The sequence below is a fragment of the Eublepharis macularius genome, chromosome 4, assembly GCF_028583425.1.
Source record: "Eublepharis macularius isolate TG4126 chromosome 4, MPM_Emac_v1.0, whole genome shotgun sequence".
NCBI lineage: Eukaryota > Metazoa > Chordata > Lepidosauria > Squamata > Eublepharidae > Eublepharis > Eublepharis macularius.
The window spans coordinates 111,078,540-111,099,848 of record NC_072793.1 but is presented as its reverse complement, the minus strand read 5'-3'; the positions used below and the strand labels follow the sequence as shown (position 1 = coordinate 111,099,848).

The 21,309-nt window shown below is 42.0% G+C and overlaps 1 protein-coding gene across 1 annotated transcript in view; it reads left to right on the top strand.

Moving 5' to 3' along the window:
- Positions 1 to 21,309, top strand: part of NUP210 (nucleoporin 210) — a 155,813-nt gene that overhangs the window by 79,947 nt on the left and 54,557 nt on the right. Inside the window, exons 17-23 of the mRNA XM_054977076.1 lie at positions 500 to 692; positions 995 to 1,101; positions 15,539 to 15,643; positions 15,890 to 15,991; positions 17,338 to 17,466; positions 19,564 to 19,691; positions 21,020 to 21,155. Coding sequence (XP_054833051.1) covers positions 500 to 692; positions 995 to 1,101; positions 15,539 to 15,643; positions 15,890 to 15,991; positions 17,338 to 17,466; positions 19,564 to 19,691; positions 21,020 to 21,155 — 900 coding nt within the window. The remainder of the gene's footprint in view (positions 1 to 499; positions 693 to 994; positions 1,102 to 15,538; positions 15,644 to 15,889; positions 15,992 to 17,337; positions 17,467 to 19,563; positions 19,692 to 21,019; positions 21,156 to 21,309) is intronic.

Sequence of the window (21,309 nt, the reverse complement as noted above, 5' to 3'; positions counted from 1 at the left end):
CGAGAGTCAGCTTTGGCTCTTGAAAGCTCATACCTTATCTGATCAGCTTTGACCTTATCTGATCAGCTTATCTGGTCAGCTTTGACTCTTGAAAGCTCATACCTTATCTGATCTAGCTGATCTTTGAGGTGCTGTTGGACCCCACTCTTGCTCTTCAACTGCAGCCCAACATGTCCACCCACCTATCATATTGGGAGAGGAAGTCTTGCAGATATTTAGGTCTTAGGCTATGGCTTCCCCCTATGATGCTCCTATACTGATTCAAAACTGAGTTCCAGGTGGGGATAATGCAATTCCTTGGGTCCTTAGTTAGCCCACAAGAAACAACTTCTGTCTACTTTTGAGGGAATTGTTTACAAACATGTTCTCTGTTGGAAAATAAAGGCCTTTGGATTAAAATGCACAAAACAGCTTGCTTACCTTTAGTGACTTCATACATAAATATTCTTCTAAGAATCCATTATTCTTTTCTTTATAAGCTAAATTTTTTATCTTTCAGGTTCCTGTCTCAAATTACCGCAATCCAGTACTGGCTTTGGAGATTTATGATCAACAAGGACGCAAATTTGATAATTTTAGCTCCCTTAGTATTGTCTGGGAATCAAGAAAACCTTCATTGGCTAGCATAGAGTCCAATATGCCAATGGAGCTGTCTTTGAAAGACCATGGAAACGGTCGGAAGAAAATGCATGGTATAGTTTCCACTAAATTATACTATTTGAGTTTTGTTAAGCTGATTATACTTGATGACATTTGTATCATGTCCAAAAACTACATGGTATTTTGGTCCCAGAGCTCTGATGAGGATCAATAAAATCTACTTTTAAGCAAAAAAAAAAAAGGTATTTGCTTAAAGGTATATCAGATGAAAGAGGAAAAAATGTGTACATGTTTTAACTTTAAAGACAAATCATTCTCCGCACTCTTACATCATGCTGATTATTAATCAAATAGTAAATGGTACTTTAGTGTTTCCCTGTCTTTTTTGTTTTAGGCTTGCAAACTGTTTTAGTTCATCATGAATCTGGAGCAACAACTCTATCAGTTACTGCAACTGAATATCAGCATTCTCATCTCAGTGCTGCTAAAGTGAATAAACCGGTAATGCAATTTTGCTCCATTTTCCCATAGACTGTCCTAATGAGGTATACTTACTATAATCATTTTCTTAGAATATTTTTGTGCATTTCAGTCGCTTTTAAAAAAATCATCACAATATAGATTTTATGGGCCTTTCCTGAAGATGAAACCACTTAAATACATTTTAAGCACCCCAAATGCCTTTGCTCTCTAAATTAATAATATAGATCCTCTTTCAATCTCTGAATACAGGATTAGCACAAAAGAAGTTACGTATTTGCACTTATCAGAGAAATGGGCTTATGTCTTTCATATTAAATTTCAATGCTACTGCAGCTGACCCTGAACAGAATTATATGTATTATATATTATGGAGGAATGTTCCAAAATACAACACTGAGAGCTGCAATATCCCAATGGGACTTTTGCCTCATTGTTGTAACTGCAACCCTTATTCCTAACAAAATGCATGCCGTATTATAAATGCTCAGGAATTTCTTAAGCTGTTTATCATAGGGTAAGTTAGTTTTACAATTATTTAAAAGAAGAGTTGCTTTATATTAAGGAGAAGAGTTTTAAGTATGCAGAATACAAAGAGCAAGCCAAGGCCAAATACTCCACAATTCAATATATTGTTGAAGGCTTTCATGGCCGGAGAACGATGGTTGTTGTGGATTTTCCGGGCTGTATAGCCGTGGTCTTGACATTGTAGTTCCTGACGTTTCGCCAGCAGCTGTGACTGGCATCTTCAGAGGTGTAGCTCCAAAAGACAGAGATCTCTCAGTATCACTGAGAGATCATTCAGGTGACACTGAGAGATCTCTGTCTTTTGGAGCTACACCTCTGAAGATGCCAGTCACAGCTGCTGGCGAAACGTCAGGAACTACAATGCCAAGACCACGGCTATACAGCCTGGAAAATCCACAACAACCACTTCACAATTCAGTTTATATGCCCGCTTTTTTGTATATGGAACACACAGATACGACCTTGAAAGTCAAGGATTTAGGTTTCAGTAGACAGCTGAATTTGCTTCCTGACACAGTATAGTTTGCAACTCTGAGCAATAGAGTATGTCCCTTACTGAATTTGCTTTATCTTTAGAGATGCTGAAACAAAGAAAACACAGGGACCACGAAAAACCAATCCAGCTTTTATGTTCCAAATTGTAGAACTGAAATATACAGTGCACTGGAGCTTGATATATGTAATATTGAGTCAAAAATTAACACCAAACCTCCCGGTGGGAGATGTCAACGGGCTTGCCGGCTTGCGATTTTCCCGTTTCGCAAGAGTTATGCTTCTTCCAAAGCCACAACTTTTCAATATACTTGCAAAATAAACATTCAATCCTTTCTCTTTTCAAGTCAATGTGTTCTGAGCTCTTTTTTCGAGGGTTTGGTTATCTTTAGAGATAACAAGAAGAGCCTGCAAGAAAATGTTGTGTACTGTATTGTGGTGATGTTGGGGGGAGAGCAAGGAGCCACAGCAGATGCGGTGACACCAACAGGCATGTTGGTCCTGGATGGTGATTGTGACTGTAGGGATGAAGGGAACTTGGGAGGAGGGGAATCCCATTTATCCTGGCTTGGCTTTCCTTTCTGCTACCTACCATTCACTGTTTCTTTTTTCTCTCTCCCACTCAATCTTGGCTGTTTCTTCTCCCCTCAACTGTTGCCTGTTATCCTTCCCCCCCAACTTTTGCCTGGTACTCTTTTCCCCTCACCAACCACTCCCAGTTACCCTGTCCCCCAGCCAGCTATTCCTTGTTATTCTGTCCCCCTCCCACCACCAACATGCCCCTGTTACCCTTTCTCCCTCTTCCCACTCATCCTCCTTTGCCATTTACTTACTCCCTTCTAGGCCTGGCGGGGTCTTGGTACCATTCCTTCCAGTTTGATGTCGTGGTTAAGAGTGGCAGGACTCTAATCTGGAGAACCAGGTTTGATTTCCCGCTCCTCCACTTATTGCCAGGTGAGTGACCTTCGGTCAGCCACAGCTTCTCAGAGCTCTCTTAGCCCCACCTCACAGGGTGATTGTCATGAGGATGATGATAACACACTTTGTAAACCGCGCTGAGTGGGCGTTAAGTTGTCCTGAAGGCCGGTATGTAAATCAAATATTATTATTATTACTTTACTTTCCCCTACCAACCCTTCGGAGCTCCCTGGCTGCTGTTGCTCCACCTGATACTGCTTCACCTGGCAATACCATTTTTGCTTAGTTTTTAGCTGTTAAAAACTTGTTGTGAGGCCCCAATTCAGCACCACGCCGCATACCTTTTCATTCGGAAGTGACTTGATGGCACATAATACACATACACAAAATCTTATTTAAAATGGCATGTGGTTTGGAAGGGTGACAGTCACAGGGGCAGATTTCAGGGAGCCACACCAGGCTCCCTGTCTCCCTCAGCAGCACTGTTGTCACCAGCAGAGGCCAGTACCTGTCCCCACCCCCCAGGTTAGTGATTCTCCTAGGCAGCTGTATAGTTTCAGTGTAAGAAGTGTGGGGAGTGGAAGCCTGCTGCAAAGTTCAGCACAGCTTCTGGCAGTAGAGACTCCCCAGGCAGCCAGGGGCCCTGCCTCAACTTCATCCCTTCAGTGGCAGCAGTAACTCCCTGCCCTGCCCCATTTTCATCAGCCGCTCAGCCGCAGTAGCAGATTCAACTCCTCATCTTTGGAGTTCTGTGCTTGATCAGACAATGCTATTCCATTTAGGGGGAGTTAATCCCCTGAATATGCCCTGACCTGGGTAGCCAGGTAAGCCCAGTGTCGTCAGATTTTGGAAGCTAAGCAGGATTGGCCTTGGTTAGTAATTGGATGGGAACGGGGGTCATTTCACAGAAAAAGAGCTGGAGGAACTCGTTAGCATAACTCATTAGCATATGCCATGCCCCTTGACATCACTGGAAGTGTCATTAACATAACCGATTTGCATATGCCACACCCCCGGACATCACTTATCCTGACTGTTTTGGACCCAATCCTGGCCATTCAGGGCCGAAATTGGGCCCCAAAAGGCAAAAAGTGGCTGAAAATGGCCAAAAAGGGGCCCAAAATGGTCAGGATCGGGCCGCTGCTGAGCAGGAGAGTGATCCACCACCCATCAGAGGCCCGATCTGGGCTGTTTTGGCCCCAGTCCAGGCCGAAATGGGCCCAAAATGGCTGAATGTCAGGTGGGTGGGGCCACCTGACATGTGACCTCTTTGGAGAACTGCCGGAATTGCGTTCCAGCACACTCCCCCTCGAAATGAGCCCTGGATGGGAAACCTCCAACTGTGAAGATAGCTATCTTAAATAAGTCAGCTATGACTTGATAGCAGTCTCCATCATCAGTCTCCCAAATGTATTTCTGGTGGTTTTCAGATTTTTCTGCAATCCTCAAGGGTTCCCCAAGATTGCAGAGTATCTGCTTTGTAGCCAAGTGGCGCCGATCTACAAGTTTAAGGATCGGGGAGTGGGGGAGGGCTTAGTTCTTAGTATATACAAGTGGGGACCCACAAGGATTTCTGGGGGGGGGGTCTCATTCCCCCAACCATATCCTCTTTCCCTTCCCTGTCCCCCATAGCCTCTCATCCTTTTCCTTCTTTCCAGCCCACCCACCTTTGTCTCTCCCCCTGTCTTCACCTTTCCCAACCCCCCCCCCTCAGCAGCCTCCCCCCATGACCTAGAAGTGTGGTGCTGGCTGAGCCGGGCCCAGATGCATGGTGGGGAACCTGCAAGGACTTGTGGGAGGGAGTGCTTCACTTTTCCATGTAACCCCTTCCTCCACGCTATTTTCTCCTTCCTTCCTCCTTGCAGCATCCATATGCTCACTTTTCCTTACGTCCTTCTCTCCTACAAACAACTTACCTTTTATCTGATTCCCACCTTCATCTATATTTCTTAATTTCCTTCATTTGTATACTGCTTTTTGCTGCAAGGGGGACCAAAAGCAGTCTACATCATTCTCCTTGCCTCCATATTATCCTCACAACAATCCTGAGAGGTAGGTTTGGCTAAGAATGTGTGGCTGAATCAGAGTCACCCAGTGAACTTCCACGGCAGAGTGGTGATCCAACAGCGGGCTCCCAGATCCTACTCTGAAACTCTTAACCACTACAGTACACTGGCTTTAGTGGCTTTTAAGTAGTAGCAAGCAGCCAGGCTTGGGTGAATCATGCAAGTTATGTGGTATCAAGTTGTCTGATGGTTGCTTCTGGGCCTGGCCCCAGTGAGTCCTCTCTCAAAAGCCAAAATAGTCTAGGAAAGGGCCTATCCCCCTCCCCCGGCTTTTACTAACCGAAACCAAGGTTGAAATATTAGCTAAACTGTTATGGTTGCCTAGCAACAGCTACTGAGGTCATACGGTTAAAGCTACAAATGCTTTTTTATCATTTTGGGGCTTTTAAAACTCTCCAATGTATTTTTTTAGTCAGTTTTCAAATTTTCTGCAAACCTGGGGCATTTTTCAGGTGTGTAGGAAGATCTGTCTTATCCATTCATGGGTCCAATCTCTGAATTTAAGTTTCCTCAGGTTTTTGCCATTTGGTTATTACTATATAAGATGAATTGTCTATTCAGGCTAATACACAGGTCCCCAACATGGTACCCATGAGTGCCATGGCACCACTGTCACCTTTCCTGGTGCCCACCAAGTGTTCTTAGAAAGTGTGTGCGGCCAGGTGGGGCTCTTAACCAGCAGGGCTTCTGATTGGCCATTGGAAATTTAATTGGCTATGTATTTAACTAATATCATATCAGCAGAAGCTACCGGCACAGTGCTGGTTTTATTTGTCCTCTTCCTTCTCTTTCCCAGTGTATTTTTTAAAAATTATAACTTTTCTCCCATGTGTGTCAGCTAGGGTTCCAGGTGCCTGCCAGTGGCGGTCAACCTCCCAGGGGGTTGCCCCATTGCCTGCTAATCTGCCCTCGGAGGTCACCCACCACCAGCAGGCACCCCAGAAGCACGCGTGGCACACGTGTTCTCGGGGTCATGATGACATCACTTCCTGAAGTGATGCCATTACAATGGCTGCAGGTGTGCCCCCGTGCTTTGCTGGGGCTACTTTTGGCTTTCTGGAAGTGACATCATAACACGTGCCCTGGGAGCGTGCACTCACACAAAGCCTGCACACGAAAGAAGACATGGAAATGGCAAGAGGTAAGTGCTGGGTCCCCTCTCCCACTAGAAGGGTAAGGGGACCTGGCAACCTTAATGTCAACTTCCTCTCTATATGTGGCCCACAGCAGTCATTTTGTGAGTGGCTCCACCTCCCCTGGCAACCATTTTGTGGTTGTGACCACCACCTTATGTAAGAATTCCAAAGATTCCCACAGGCTCAAAAAGGTTTTGGACCCCAGTCTAAAACACTTTAATTGCATGATACTTGAAGGGATTGTATCCATGATTCCATTGGCTTTAACATCATATCGCCAATGGAAAGATGCTATATATTCTTAAGATGTGAAATGGTCAGATGCTATGAGTTAAATTCAGGCAAAGAGAACTTGACATAAAAGTCCTGATTCAGGAAAGCTGTAGCAATATCTGCATACTGACTCATACTGATGTAATTGAGGGGAGTTGATTCTGTTGCTGTGTTGTATTGTAGTGGGGTATGCTGGAGGTGGAGGTTGCGGGGGGGGGGGCTGTGAGAGAATCATAGAATCATAGAGTTGGAAGGGGCCATACAGACCATCTAGTCCAACCCCCTGCCCAGTGCAGGATCAGCCTAAAGCATCTCTGACAAGTATTCATCCAGCCTCTTCTTGAAAACTGCCAGTGAGGGGGAGCTCACCACCTCCCTAGGCAGCTGATTCCACTTTTGAACTACTCTGACCGTGAAAAAGTTTTTCCTAATATCCAGCTGGTACCTTTGTGCATGTAATTTAAGCCCATTCCTTCGGGTCCTACCCTCTGCTGCCAACTGGAACAGCTCCTTGCCCTCCTCCAAATGACAGCCTTTCAAATATTTAAAGAGAGCAATCATGTCCCCCCTCAACCTCCTCTTCTCCAAACTAAACATTCCCAAAGCCCTCAGCCTTACCTCATAGGGTAAGCTGACCTCATAGGGTCTCCAGACCCCTGATCATTCTCGTCGCTCTCCTCTGCACCCTCTCGATTTTGGCCACATCCTTTTTGAAGTGAGGCCTCCAGAACTGCACACAATACTCCAGGTGTGGCCTGACCAAGGCAGTATAGAGAGGGGCTAAGACCTCCTGCGATTTCGACGCTATGGCCCCTTTGATACAACCCAAGATTGAATTAGCCTTTTTTTGCCACCGCATCACACTGACTGCTCATATTTAGTTTACAGTCCACTCTTACCCCAAGATCCCTTTCACATATACTACTGCCCAGAAGTGTATCCCCCATCCAGTATTTGTGCTTCCCATTTTTGTGGCCCAGATGTAATACCGTGCACTTGTCTTTGTTGAATTGCATTCTATTCACAGCTGCCCACTTCTCCAGAGTATTCAGGTCTTGTTGAATTTTAATTCTATCTTTTTGGGTGTTTGCTACTCCTCCCAATTTGGTATCATCAGCAAATTTAATGAGCAGCCCTTCCACTCCTTCATCCAGATCATTGATAAAAATATTGAAAAGTACCGGGCCCAAAACCTAGCCCTGCGGCACCCCACTGGACACCTCCGTCCAATCTGATGAAATGCCGTTGACCACCACTCTTTGAGTGCGGTCCTGTAACCAGTTCCCTATCCACTGAACTGTCCTATAGTCCACTCCACAGTCTTCCAGTTTGCCCATCAGAATGTCATGTGGGACCTCATCAAAAGCTTTACTGAAATCCAGATAAATCACGTCAACAGAGTTCCCCCGATCCAGTAAGCTGCTCACTCGATCAAAGAAGGAAACCAGGTTGGTCTGGCAAGATCTGTTAGGAACAAAACCATGCTGACTTCCCCGGATCACTGAACGGTCCTTCAGATGCTTACAGATTGATCCCTTTAAAATCTGTTCTAATATCTTCCCAGCAACAGAAGTCAGACTGACCAGCCTGCAGTTTCCCGGGTCATCCTTCTTCCCTTTCTTAAAGATTGGGATTGAGAGAGGAGACCGGAATGGAGCTGGGGATCCCAGTGCTCCAGGGTTGAGGGAGGTATGGCGGTGGGACACAGTTTTGGAATGGATAGGGCTCGGTGTCCTTCCAACCTTCGTCCCACCCCAAGGCATGCTGGTTGTGGGGCTAGGAGTTTGAACTACCTCCTTCTGGCACTGCTGTTGTGTAACGCCAGGTCCATAAACAATAAGACCAAGACACTGCAAGATTTCTTCACAGTGAAAAATGTGGACCTGGTGTGTGTGAGACGGAGACCTGGGTGAGGGATGGCGAAATGGTCGCCTTGAAGGAATTGACCCCCCCCCCCCAGGGTTCTCGGTCCTTCACCAGTCCCGGACAGATGGTCGGGGGGTGGCCATACTCATTTGGGAGTCTTTCTTCTTCAGGCCGCTCCCCGCACCAAAGATCACTGCATTGATTGTGTTGGCCTGATGTGGAGTGCTGAGGAGAGTTGGCTACCTGTATGGTGTACCGACCGCCTAGCACACCAGCAGCTACCCTGTCGAGCCTGTTGGAGGTGGGAGGGGTGGGCTTTGGAGCACCTTAGGCTGTTAGTCTTGGGTGATTTCAATGTCCACGTCGATGTCGCCTCCTTACAGGCTACGGACCTGATGTCATCCATGGCAGCACTAGGGCTCTCCCAATTTGTTTCAGCTCCCACACATCAAGTGGGCCACACACTTGATTTGATCTTTGGGATGGGGATTCAGGTGGACCTGGATGCCATTGAGGTGATGCCATGACTGGACCACTTTGTCCTGAAGGCCCATCTGGGTGTACCAGCCCCTTCCTGCATAGGCAGCGAGCTGATTTATACTCGCCCATGGAGACTAATGGATCCTATTGGTTTCCAGAATGCTCTGCGAGATCCGATGCCCCCTGGCAGTTCATTAGATGAGCTGGTGGAGGACTGGCATGGCCATTTCTCCCAAGCCATTGATGAAATCGCTCCCCGTCGCCCTCTCCATTCTCGTGCCAGACTAGCCCTCTGGTACACAGAGGAGCTTCGGCGTCTGAAACAGGAACTGAGATGGCTGGAGCAAGCGTGGCGGTAGAATCAGAGTGAAGAGGCAAGATCATCTTATAGAGCGTTTATGAAGGCCTATGAGGTGGCTGTGAAGGCAGCAAAGAAGGATTATTATGCCACCTTCATAGCATCTGCAAGCTCACGCGCAGCAAAATTATTCCAGGTAGTTCGGTCTTTACTCTCCCTCTCTCGGGGAGAATGCCAAATTAAGAATTCGGCCATTAGCTGTGAGGCTTTGGGGAGCTTTTTTTGCGGATAAAGTCTTGTCCCTCCACTGCAACCTGCCAGCCACGGTTGATACAGTAAAGGAACTGGAGACCCCTTGGCCATCTTCTTGCCCAATCTTGGATCACTTCGGTCTGGTATCCCAGGAGGATGTTGACAAGATCCTGCAGCTAGTGAGGCCCACCACGTGCTCCTTGGACCCCTGCCCCTCGTGGCTGGTTAAGGCCAGTGTCAATGGGCTGAGGGCCCCGTTGGAGGCTATTATCAATCTATCGTTGAGCTCCGGGGGGTTTCCTGGGGCATTAAAAGAAGCCAAAATTTAAACTCACCAATAAAAAATTTTTTAAAAAAAGAAGCCATGGTGAGGCCCTTTCTGAAAAAAACAACTTTGGACCCCACCAATCTATTCAATTCCCGCCCAGTCTCGAACCTCCTGTTTCTAGCTAAGGTGATTGAGCAAGTGGTGGTGGAGCAGCTACAGGGTTTCCTGGAAGATGCATCGGTCCTCGACCCATTCCAGTCCTGTTTCCGCCCGGGCCATGGGACTGAGACAGTGTTGGTCGCCCTCACAGATGATCTCTGTAGGCATCTGGACTGGGGCGGGTCAGCGCTGCTGGTATTGCTAGATCTCTCAGCAGTGTTGGACCATGATCTGTTGACCCACTGCCTTGCCGATGTGGGTATTCAAGGGACTGCCTTGCAGAGGCTTGTCTCTTTTATCCACAGTTGGGGACAGAGAGGTTATCAGCATGCCAACTATTGGTGTGCAGCGTCCTGCAGGTGTTGTTCAATCTTTATATGCACCCTCTCACCCAGCTGGCACGTAGTTTCAGATTGGGTTACCATCAGTATGTGTATGACACCCATTTTTTTCTGTTGATGGAAGGCTGACCTGGCTCAGCTCCCGATGCCCTAATTAGAGCATTGGGGGCCATGTCTGGATGGGTGAAGCAGAGCAGACTGAAGTTGAACCCCACAAAGACGGAGGTCCTGTACTTGGGCGGTGGGGGAGTAGATATGGGGATCCATCTCCCAGCCTTTGATATGGCACCACTTGTGCCTGTCTCATCAGTCAGGAGTCTTGGTGTGACGCTGGATTCCTCCTTGTCTATGGAGGCCCAGGTCACGGCAGCTCCCCGTACTGCCTTTTTCCACCTCTGACAGGCCAGGCAGTAATCACCTCCAGATTAGATTACTGTAACTCACTCTATGCAGGGCTTCCCTTGGGTTTAACCCGGAAATTGCAGCGGGTCCAAAATGCTGCTGCTCATGCCCTGACAGGAATTTCATTCAGGGCACATGTGATTCCAACTCTGCAGCAGCTACATTGGCTCCCCATGGAGTTCTGGGTCAGGTTCAAGGTTTTGGTCTTGACCTATAAAGCTCTAAACAGACTGGGACCAGCATACCTGAGGGACCACCTCTCCCTGTATTTACCTCAGAAAGACCTTAGAGCAGCAGGTGAACACCTACTGGTGGTCCCTGACCCCAGGGAGGCTCGGCTAGCCTCGACTAGGGCCAGGGCATTTTCCATCCTGGCCCCAACCTGGTGGAACTCTCTGTTGGAACACACTTGGTCCTGCCAAGACCTTATATCTTTTCAGCGGGCCTGTAAAACAGAGATGTTCCTCCAGGCCAGCACTTGGATCCATTCTAAGTAGCCTCCCTGCCCATCTCCTACTAGTGGGGGGCTATATGGTTCATCTGCCCCCCCCCCATGCGCTGGGGAGTTACAGTTCACCAACCTGCACCTCCGCCCTCTTTCCCCGTGTATATGGTGTGCAGACAAAGGGGAATGGTGCCCCATCTGGGATACTGAAATGTATACTGCTATGTTGAGATGTGATTTTATTATTTTACTGTTTTATCTGTTGTAGTTTATCTATTGCTGTAACTGCCCTAGGCCCACTCGCAGGGAGGGCGGGCTATACATGTAATCAATCAATCATTTACAACATCCTTTTTTCAATGCTGATGGAAATGGATTTAATGTGCCTTTACTATCCTTATGCAATCTTATGCTATCACTATGCAATCCTGTGTTATTCTCAGGTACTATTGTAGTATGCAAAGAACCATCACTCAATGAATACTAGACACTGAGATGCTGGGACAAACCTGCTGCCTGCAGTGGGGATAACCCAGGGCACTAGATATGCTTACCAAGTAAGCTTGCCACTAAGGAAAATGCACCTGTAGTTATTATGCGCTATGCTATGCTTAGAAATTGATAAGGGAAACCCTTTGCATACTGAATTCAGCCACAAGAATAATTGAGAATAGACAAAGGGAGCCTGCTGCAAATGGGAGGATCAGAACACCTGTCTCTGGACACTGGACAAGGAGGGTGCGGTAAACCCCTCAGTAAGAGGAACAAGCCTGTGTCTAGCTAATTAGATTAACTGAACTTCCCAAGGCTGTGAGAAGCCCCTAGCAAGAGATGCGCAGCATTGAAAGTAACTTTCTGCACATTCCAGAGGAGGGGAAAGTGCTCCTCTCCCATGATGCTCTAAAGGGAACAATCTCTGCCTGCACGGTACAAGGCTGCTGAAGCGACACTTAGGCGCCCTTGGTAAATTGTTACACTGTCAAGTCGACGAGGAATAAGGGGAAACTCTATGAATGGGATAATGCGGGAGTGGAAAGAGATGTTCCTCGAGAAGATAAAACAATGCACTAACATGATAAGCAAAGCTAATTGGGAAATATTGTAATTAAGTTGCTGGGAAGAATTATCCCTCCAATAAGCTACCACCAGGTCATTAGAGGTGGCCCCCTGGACAAACCAATAGGGGTCATAATTATGCTTAAGCCAATGGGACCCCAATATTGTAATGAGCCAAAGGGTATAAAGTATCTTGCACAGCTATTGTAACTTTGATGAACGCGGTGCTCGTGTGATCCGTTCATTCTCCGTGTAACTAGCGTTCCTCCACGTTTAATAAACGTAACAGACTTGCTTCTTCCATAGAACTCCGCATCTGTCTCTTCTTTGAATTGGCTAGGGGGAAATTCGAACCACTGATTGTGTGGAACAACGCCATCTTGCTTCATGCTATAAACCAACTTGCTGTTTAAACTAATCGTTCTTTGCCTGCAAGAGTACACAGAACATTTCCCTGGAATGGGCCAAAACCACGAAGGCTTCTTTTTGAAGGAAAACGTACTCTTTCTCTGTCTCACTCATGTACACACATTAGAAAAAGTATTCATCCAGTCCCAGTATCCGTGAATACTAAAAGAATCAATATATTATCCAAACATACTTTTGCTAATTGTTCTGTACAAGCCAACCATTATTCATAGTATATCTATTTTGTGGCCCAGTAACTGATTCTTCCTTTATGTAGAGCATGAATGCAAGTTAGCTGCATTCCATTATGGCTCATGCATCTGTCTCGCTGAAAGTCAATGAGGTTTATCCCAACATTACTGGCTATGGAATTGTACCCATGGATGTTCTTCTAGATCAAGGCAACGATATACATTTATAGTGGTATTAATCTACATAGAGATTTACTCATCAACTCTTAACAGGAAAAAGAAAGGTCCCTACCTCAAACTTTTATCACCATGGAAAAAGAAAGGGAGGGGGAAGGAGAGCAAGGAAAGTAAGCAAATGAATTGATAATGTATAACTTATATAAAAAATTAATGAAGTATGAATTTCCATTAGAGCTCAAGTAGGAGACATAGATATGACATAAATATACATCTGTAAGTAATATCATTATAACTCGTATCATTCAAACACCAACTGAAAAACAGGTTTGTTTTGCTGAGACGTACTGAAATACACTCTATGGCCATTAGGGAAATCCAAGGGTGAGACTTTAGAATACAAAGTGGCAGTGCCAGCACGGATGTTTTAAACGTAGCTGGGGGAAGAAAGAAGCATCAGGAGGACTGTGATTCTGTGACATTCATGAATGAGCAGAGGGGAGGATGGGAAGCTAAGGTAGAAGGCTTTTAAAAATGATTTCATTCACTTCCAACAATTAGAAGGCTCTTTGTAGCAGGAACTCTTATATTGGCTTAGATGTAGTGTGATTGTAGATTATTACTTTGGTTGGGTTTCAAAATGGTTGTACTTTGATTTACTTTGCAAGTCACCTTGGAATTTGGAATAAGGCAGGGCAGAAATTTTCTAAATACATGAATTAGTTTGGGCTATTTGGAGCTTTTATCTGGGTGAGGGAAGCCTAGAGTTCCCTACAATAAAATATGTGCTGGCAATCTCATTCAAATTATATGTGGGACAGAAATACGAGGTTTCAGTGATGTTAAGCATTTAGAGAATTATACAGATATGGTTTCCTAAAACTCTGTTGGGTCTTCCCCCATGGTACTCCAGCTGCATTGTTATGTACAGAAACTAGCTTTCTTTAAGGAAAGAGTGCACAGAGTATTCCCACTGCACTAGTCAAGGCTGCAAAGGAAAGCTGAAAATCAGGACCCAAGAAATGATTGTAGAAACAGGTTGCTTAGAAGAATAGGGCTTAGCAGCCTTACGCAAGAATACCATCTGTATGTTACTATATTGACTGTGGCAGATAAAAGAATTTTACAAGACAGAAGGGACCATTCAGCATATCTAGTTCTCTCACTGCTATTCCCTTTTCAAGATGGATCATGTGTAAGAAGGATATTTTAAAGAACTAAGATACTGCTCATTTAGGAAAACTTTTGTTCAGTTATGCTTTCAAACAGTCCAATTAGTTTGTGTAGATGGCAGATTTAGTAAAATCTCAGTGGTCTATATTAAGAATTGAGGGACAGTTGAGAATTTAAATCAATGGCCCTTATAGTGCCTTTTGTACAGGGATCCCTTAGGGAGCTTTCTTTCAAGACTGTTCAGTATAACCAGCGGGCTAATGGGTTTTGAAAAGATGTTATCTGTACTTCTTGCTGTAGTAGCTGGGAAAATGTAGAATTAAAGTATGTAGTCTGCCATCATAACAAGCTTCTTCTGTAAGGGTCGGATCCAACATAACATTTCCACATACACAAGAGCTCTTCCACAAGCAGAAGCACTAAAAAAAAACCCTTGTAGACTATTTGCACTAAGTGTCAGTCATATCCAAACTGCAGTTTGTGTGTGTGTGAGCTCAAGGTATTGCTCAAGGTAACCCTCATATGAGATGCTTAGGCTTAGACTATGGAGTGTATTGAGTTGCACTAGCTCTTATGCAATCTTCTACACAAATGAAACAATGCTGAACTATTTTTCCACTCACACATCATTGGGTCCAACTCTGTATTTTTAGAGGCTTTGTCATAATGTGCATAGTCATCCTTGCAAACCCTTTTATATGGTGCTCTTGAGAACATTGTTCTGCTGTGTGGCCTATGTTTAAAGAAAAATGGAGGTGAACTAAACTATATTTGTATTGTAGCTATGGTGACCAACCTTCAGGTGGGGCCTAGAGCTACAACTGATGTCCAGGCTCCATAGGTCAGGTCCCCTGGAGGAAATGGCAGCTTCAGTGGAATCACATTTCTGCTGAGCTCCTGCCCCTCTCTGAACTCCACTGACTCCAGGCACTGCCCCCAAATCTCCAGGAATTTCCCAAAAGAGTTGACCACTCTAGAGCCAGTGTGGTGTAGTGGTTAAAGTGTTGGATTAGGATCTGGGAGACCCAGGGTCAAATCCCCACTCTGCCATGGAAGTGAATGGGAAGATCCTGGGCTAGTCACAGTGTCTCAGCCTAACCTACCTCACTGTGTGGTTGTGAGGATAAAATGAAGGACAGAAGAATGATGGAAGCACTTTGTGTCCTCATTGGGAAGAAAGGCAGAGAATAAATGAAGTAATGAAATAAATAAATGTAGCTTTTCTTCCATTTTACAAAAAAAAAATCACACAAATTACTAAGAAACAGAATACTTACAACAAAGTTCTGCAGCTTGCCAGTTCTCCAGAAAACGGGCCTTTTTGTTCTAACAAAAGCTTTGTTAATTGCAAATTACCCAGATCTCAAAGCCTGTCCACTTTCAATCAATTGGCTGTTGAGCCTCAGTTTGTGTAGTGGCCAAAGGAAGTGTGGAGTATAAATATTTTAATAAAATAAAAATATAAATTATATATACTGGCCATTTCATCCTGCTGCTTTTTGCTAATGTTCTTCCATTATTTATTTCAGTACGAATCTCTTATACCTGTGTCTGCAACCATTGAGCTGATACTAGTAGAAGACGTAAAAGTCAGTCCTAAAGAAGTGACACTCTATAATCATCCAGCTATCAAGGTAAGGAATGGAATTTACGTATTCTATCTTAATTAAGAATATAATTAAGGGGTTTTGTATGGTTATGTTTTAACTTAACGTGGAATAAATTTATTATATTTAAAAAAAGAATATAATTCAGAATAATGTTAATAATAAATTTTAATAATAATAAATAATTTTAATAATAGATAATTTTAATTAAGAATATAATTAAGAATATGTGTGTGAAAATGTAAATTACACAATATGTACCTTCCTTGGCAGGCTGAACTATTCATTAAGGAGGGCTCTGGATACTTTTTCATTAACACAAGTGTTGACGATGTTGTTAAAGTGACCTATGAAGAAGCTGAAAGTGTTGCAGCGGTGAGTTGTGTAATACAAACAGCTTTTCTCTTACAAGGCAGGGAAAGGAGACAGAAATATTTTAAATACTTATTTATGTAAAGTAGATTGGTTATGCCCATAAATTTCACTCATTAAAATGAGAAAGTAACCTGAACATTTTGAAAGAGATAATCAGCATACCTTATTTGCCTTGTGTTCTCAAGGAACATTTCCCATACAAATGCAATTGGAATGAATAGAGGGTAGGTAAGTTTTCTGTGCTTCATCTCACTAAGTGTTTCTAGGGCTCTCAGTGAAACATATTACTGAAGGGCTAGATTCTAGGCCCTTGAGAGTGAAGAGACAAACCTCAAACTGTCAGCCACTACTATATGGTATGTCTGGGAAATGTAGTGTTTCTCTGTCTTCATCTGACTCGTTTCCATCTCAGTCATGTATAAATCCATGCTTGGTCAATTTATGTTCTATTCTAGTAAACAAAATCAAGAAAAATGTCTTTTATGAATACATTGTTGATGGGAAAACAGAATGGACAAATAATCCTTTTTCAAATATAGAAAGATTGGTTTTTTTTCCAGCAATTATTTTAAAAAATGTTTTATTTTCAAAATAGTGAATACACTCAGTTTATTTAACACCCCCCCTCCCCACTTCAAAATATAGAAAGATTGGGTTTAATCCAATCTCCAATTTAATCCATACTGCACCTGGTTTTTTCCTCTGGTTTCAGAGTGAAATTAGACCAATTCATTTAGGAAGCATGATATATCTGATTTAGCTGTTTATAAAGAAATGGATGTGTTGAAGTATCATGGTAGCTAAAGCTTTAGGAAATGTTGATGGCATTACAGAAAATTATTACTGTAACAAAAACTACATTCTTTTGTTAAAATATTACATTTATTATTTTATTAAGGAAAGGGACCATCAACTTGTGTAGTCGTTAAGAGTAAAATTATCATTCTCCTGTTTTCATAGATAGATAAATAAATAAATATAATAATAAAATAAATGTCAGTTGTAATTCTGAACACTAGTGTGCATGATTCACACACACAGCTTTTTATAAGTCCTTTAAAAATGTTATTTTCTCTACATAGTTTGTGTTTTGCTTTTGTGTGTTACCAATATCAGTGTAGAATACAGGTCTAGAAAATAACCCACTCCATTGAATCTGTTAATACCATTCTTACCTCTAGGCTTTTTGCACTAATTCTGTAATATGAAACTTTAAAGGCAACAAAAATTGGAGTGCAATTCTGTTTCAGATTTAAACGTCTCCCTGTAAGAATAATAATGTCAATTAAATGAAACATATATAAAAAAATAATTCTTAATTTAACTATTCTTTTCTCATATTTAAGGTATACCCATTACTTCCAGGGTCATTGTCAGTAATGGTTCAGGATTTGTGTCTGCCCTCTTCTGTGCTTGCTAAAGCTGAAGTATGTGTGTCTGATATACAAGAAGTATATGTTGGGGTTGTTGATAAGGTTAGTATTTATTTTCAAGTACTATATTCTTGGTTATAAAATATCTTAAGACATGAAATATGTGCTCCTTGAGGCTAATTCATTACACATGACGAGTTGGACTGTCACATTTGTTCACACATACATTTTCAGGATTCCTAAAAAGAGAATTATTGAGAGCTAATGTAACATAGTGGGAAAGAGGCTGAATTAAGAACTCATTAGCAAACCACCTCTCTTAGCCTCTTGCCATGAAAACCCCACCAGGGGTCATCATAAGTCAGCTATGACTTGAGGGCACTCTTCACCACCAGGTGGGCTTTTACCCAAGCCAATATTTCTGAAGTAAGAGGATAGCATCTGATCTACCTTAAAAGTTTCATCTGAAATAAGAGGATAGCCATAGTGATCTACCTTACAAGTTTTTGATAAACCTTTAAGAACCAGGCTCTGTAGCAGTGTTGAATTGCTACCAGGGAAATTGGGTTCACGTTTTTACTGTCCTGCAAAGTTCATTAAGGCTGCAAGCTTAAGAACACTTTCCAGGGAGTAAGAGACACTGAGTAAAATGGGACTTACGTCCAATCAGACCGATTTAGGATTGCTCTTTGAATTACTTTGGGCCTGCCGCTCATCGTATCCTGCATACAGGATTGTTGTGCGGAAAAATGGTAGGAAGGGACTAAGTGAGTTCCTTGGAGAATGGTGGTATAAATAACAAATAAATAAATAAATAAATAAATAAATAAATAAATAAATAAATAAATAAAGGCACTAAGGTAATTCATTGTGAAATCCTCTGTCAATTTTTTTTTAAAAATAAATTGGCAAAGTATTGCAACTGCAGTTGTATGGAATGTATCAATGACAGTAGCTAAAGAAATGTGTACTTTATGGAAATGTAGGAAGCATGAGGGCTCCCTCTATCATATGTGGTGGTCGTGTGAGGTAGCTAGGCAGTACTGGGGGGAAATAATAAGGGAAATGAGTGAAATTTTACAATTTCAAATTAATAAGAACCCAGAACTCCTGCTACTAAACTTGGGAATGGAGGGAATTCCAGCCCATCATAGGACATTGATATTTTATATGACGGCAGCGGCTAGACTTTTGTATGCGCAAAAATGGAAAGTACAAGAAGTGCCAACCATTGAAGATTGGATTTACAAATTGCTGTATATGGCTGAAATGGACAAGATGACAAGAAAACTGAGAAATCTGGACTCAGGGCAGTTTAACACAGATTGGGAGAAGCTGAAACAATATTTGGAGAAGAAATGGGAGGTGGGAGGAAAACTGTGGCAGTTTGAGAACTACTGATGTATAATAAAGTGCAGAGGAGGGTGACCTTACCGGGGGGGAGAAGAGATAAAAGCGAATCTATAAGCAGTTAGATTAATAGATGGATATATATATAGATATATGAAGGCTAACAAATAGAACATTGATAGAAAATAATTAACTATAAGGATTAAATATAAGGATTGAGTAACCAATAATATTTTCTTTCTTTGGTAAGATCTGTATAATGCACCAAACTGAATGTCTAAGGATAAAGATGAGTCAAATTGATTGACTATATGATGAGAGTTATATTGAATTATATTGAATTATTATAAGAAGACAGCAATATATGGAGCATAAGTTAAATTGTTTGACTTAAATGAATGTATGATTTACATGGTTTATGGTTTATAGAAATATTTGAATTATAGAAATTGGGATAAATTGTTTATCCAAGATGGAAATAAGGACTTACAGTTTGGGTATAGAATATTAAAAATAGTTAAGGATGTACTGCTTAGAATAAAGGAGAATATATATTTGTTTTAGATAGAGGAATCAAATAGAAGTAAGGGAAAAGGGACAAGGGGTTGGAAAGCTGTTGGAAGTCAATAAAAGGGGGGGAAAGGGAGGGGGTTAGAAATGAAAAATTGGGGATAATTGAATGTAATGTAAAAATAATGGATTCTAACCCAATAAAAAAAATTTTCAAAAAAAAAAAAAGAAATGTGTACTTTAAACTGATACCAGACAAATTTAAGAAAATGTACATGGATTGAAATGTGTGCAAACATTATTTTCAGAAGAAATGTGGATGTTGATAATGCATTGCAGGTAGAGATTGGCAAAACAGTTAAAGCATATGTCAGAGTACTGGATGCTTCCAAGAAATACTTTCTGGTTAAATACTTTACCTTCATGGATTTAAAGCTAAAGGCAGCATCTCAGATTATTTCCTTGAAGTAAGTACTATTTTTCTTTGTTATACTCTCATTTAGGCAGAGAAAAATCTGCAGGTATATTGCAATAATAGTATATATTCAGAAGATAAAAATAGTAGAATATTATAATGTGTTTGAAAGATTGCTTTATTAAAAGCTGATGCTTTTTAAAAAATCTGCAGTCATTTATATGGCTAAGTCAGACAACCCTAAGTAAAATGCATTTATTTATATTTTCCTTTCTATTAATAGTAGTCAAGGCAACATACAACTTGAAACAGCCAGTACATCAAAATGCTAAACAGTAAAACATATCACTAAGCCACTAGCACTCTAATAATAAAAGCAGTGTAATTCTCAATAAAAACGTATTATTGCCTATCATTTATATAAGGGAAGGAATGGCAAAATACAAACTTAATTATTTACCAACGAAAACTATTCAGAGGGAGAATAACTATTCAGTAGGGAGCCTTGGTCCAACTACTGAAAATGTCTGTATTCACTTTTAAGCACATCTAATTTCTATACTAAAAGGAGCATAGAAGCCAGACATTTCTTCATAGGGGCCCCATTCTGCTTAAGTAGGATTGCCAACTTATCAGAAAATAAAAGAACAAATGCCATGTCTGTTTGGGGGCAAGGAAGTTGCCAGAAAGGCAAGGCTGAAGAGTATTTCCCTACCGCTGCCATCACTTTTTTTTTACTGCACACATTTTAAAAAACCAAATATCTTTTGTAGTGAGTCTGCCTTGGATTCTCCCTCCAGACACACTTAGAATTGCTGAGCTTTTTTGCCCTGGCTACATCCCTGAACTTTCTCTGTAGCTGATCTAGGTAAAAGATATTTGATTTGAAGAGTTAACAAACCTTTGGATAAATTTCTAGTTCAGTAAAACAATTTAGCCTGAGCCATAAGTATCTCTTAATTCACTCAGTTAGGGTCTGAACTATTAAATTCTAGGAAACAAAAGTAATTCAAGCAACTTGCCATGACTATATCTGATGGAATCAAAACAACTTTATTGCTCTTTTTGAAAAGAAAGACAAATTCATAATTTTTTTCTTCATCTGATACTGCTAAAACTTTTAAGCATATAAGAATTTGTCATACTTGATGGTACCACTGACTGTAATACCAATGCCTCATTCTTAATAAAAGCAACAAGGTTCAGCCAGTATCTGGGCCATTTTGCTTTTAAAATGAGGCTGTGGTATATTGTGCTACTTAGGAAATAAACATTAGAAAAGTTCAGAAATAAGAAAGACTATACCCCTGCTTGCGCTCTCTCTCTCTGTCTCTCTTTACATAAACCAACTTGTCTAATTAATGTATTTTCTTACTGCAGCCTTCTCAGCGAAGCTCCTGATGAATACACTGCTGCTTTTCTAGTTCGTGGCGTGGCAATAGGTCAAACCAGTCTTACTGCAGTTGTCACTGACAAAGATGGAGAGACAATCAATTCAGCTCCACAGCAGATTGAAGTAAACATTTTCATTGTTAATCAGATTGCTTACAACAGTGGGGCTGTTTGTATTCTGAAATAGCTAACCTCTCAAAATAATTAAGATATTTGAAAATAGCATTTTTCAAAAATTGTGAAAGTATTATCAAGCAAAAATATGCCTGGTGGATTTT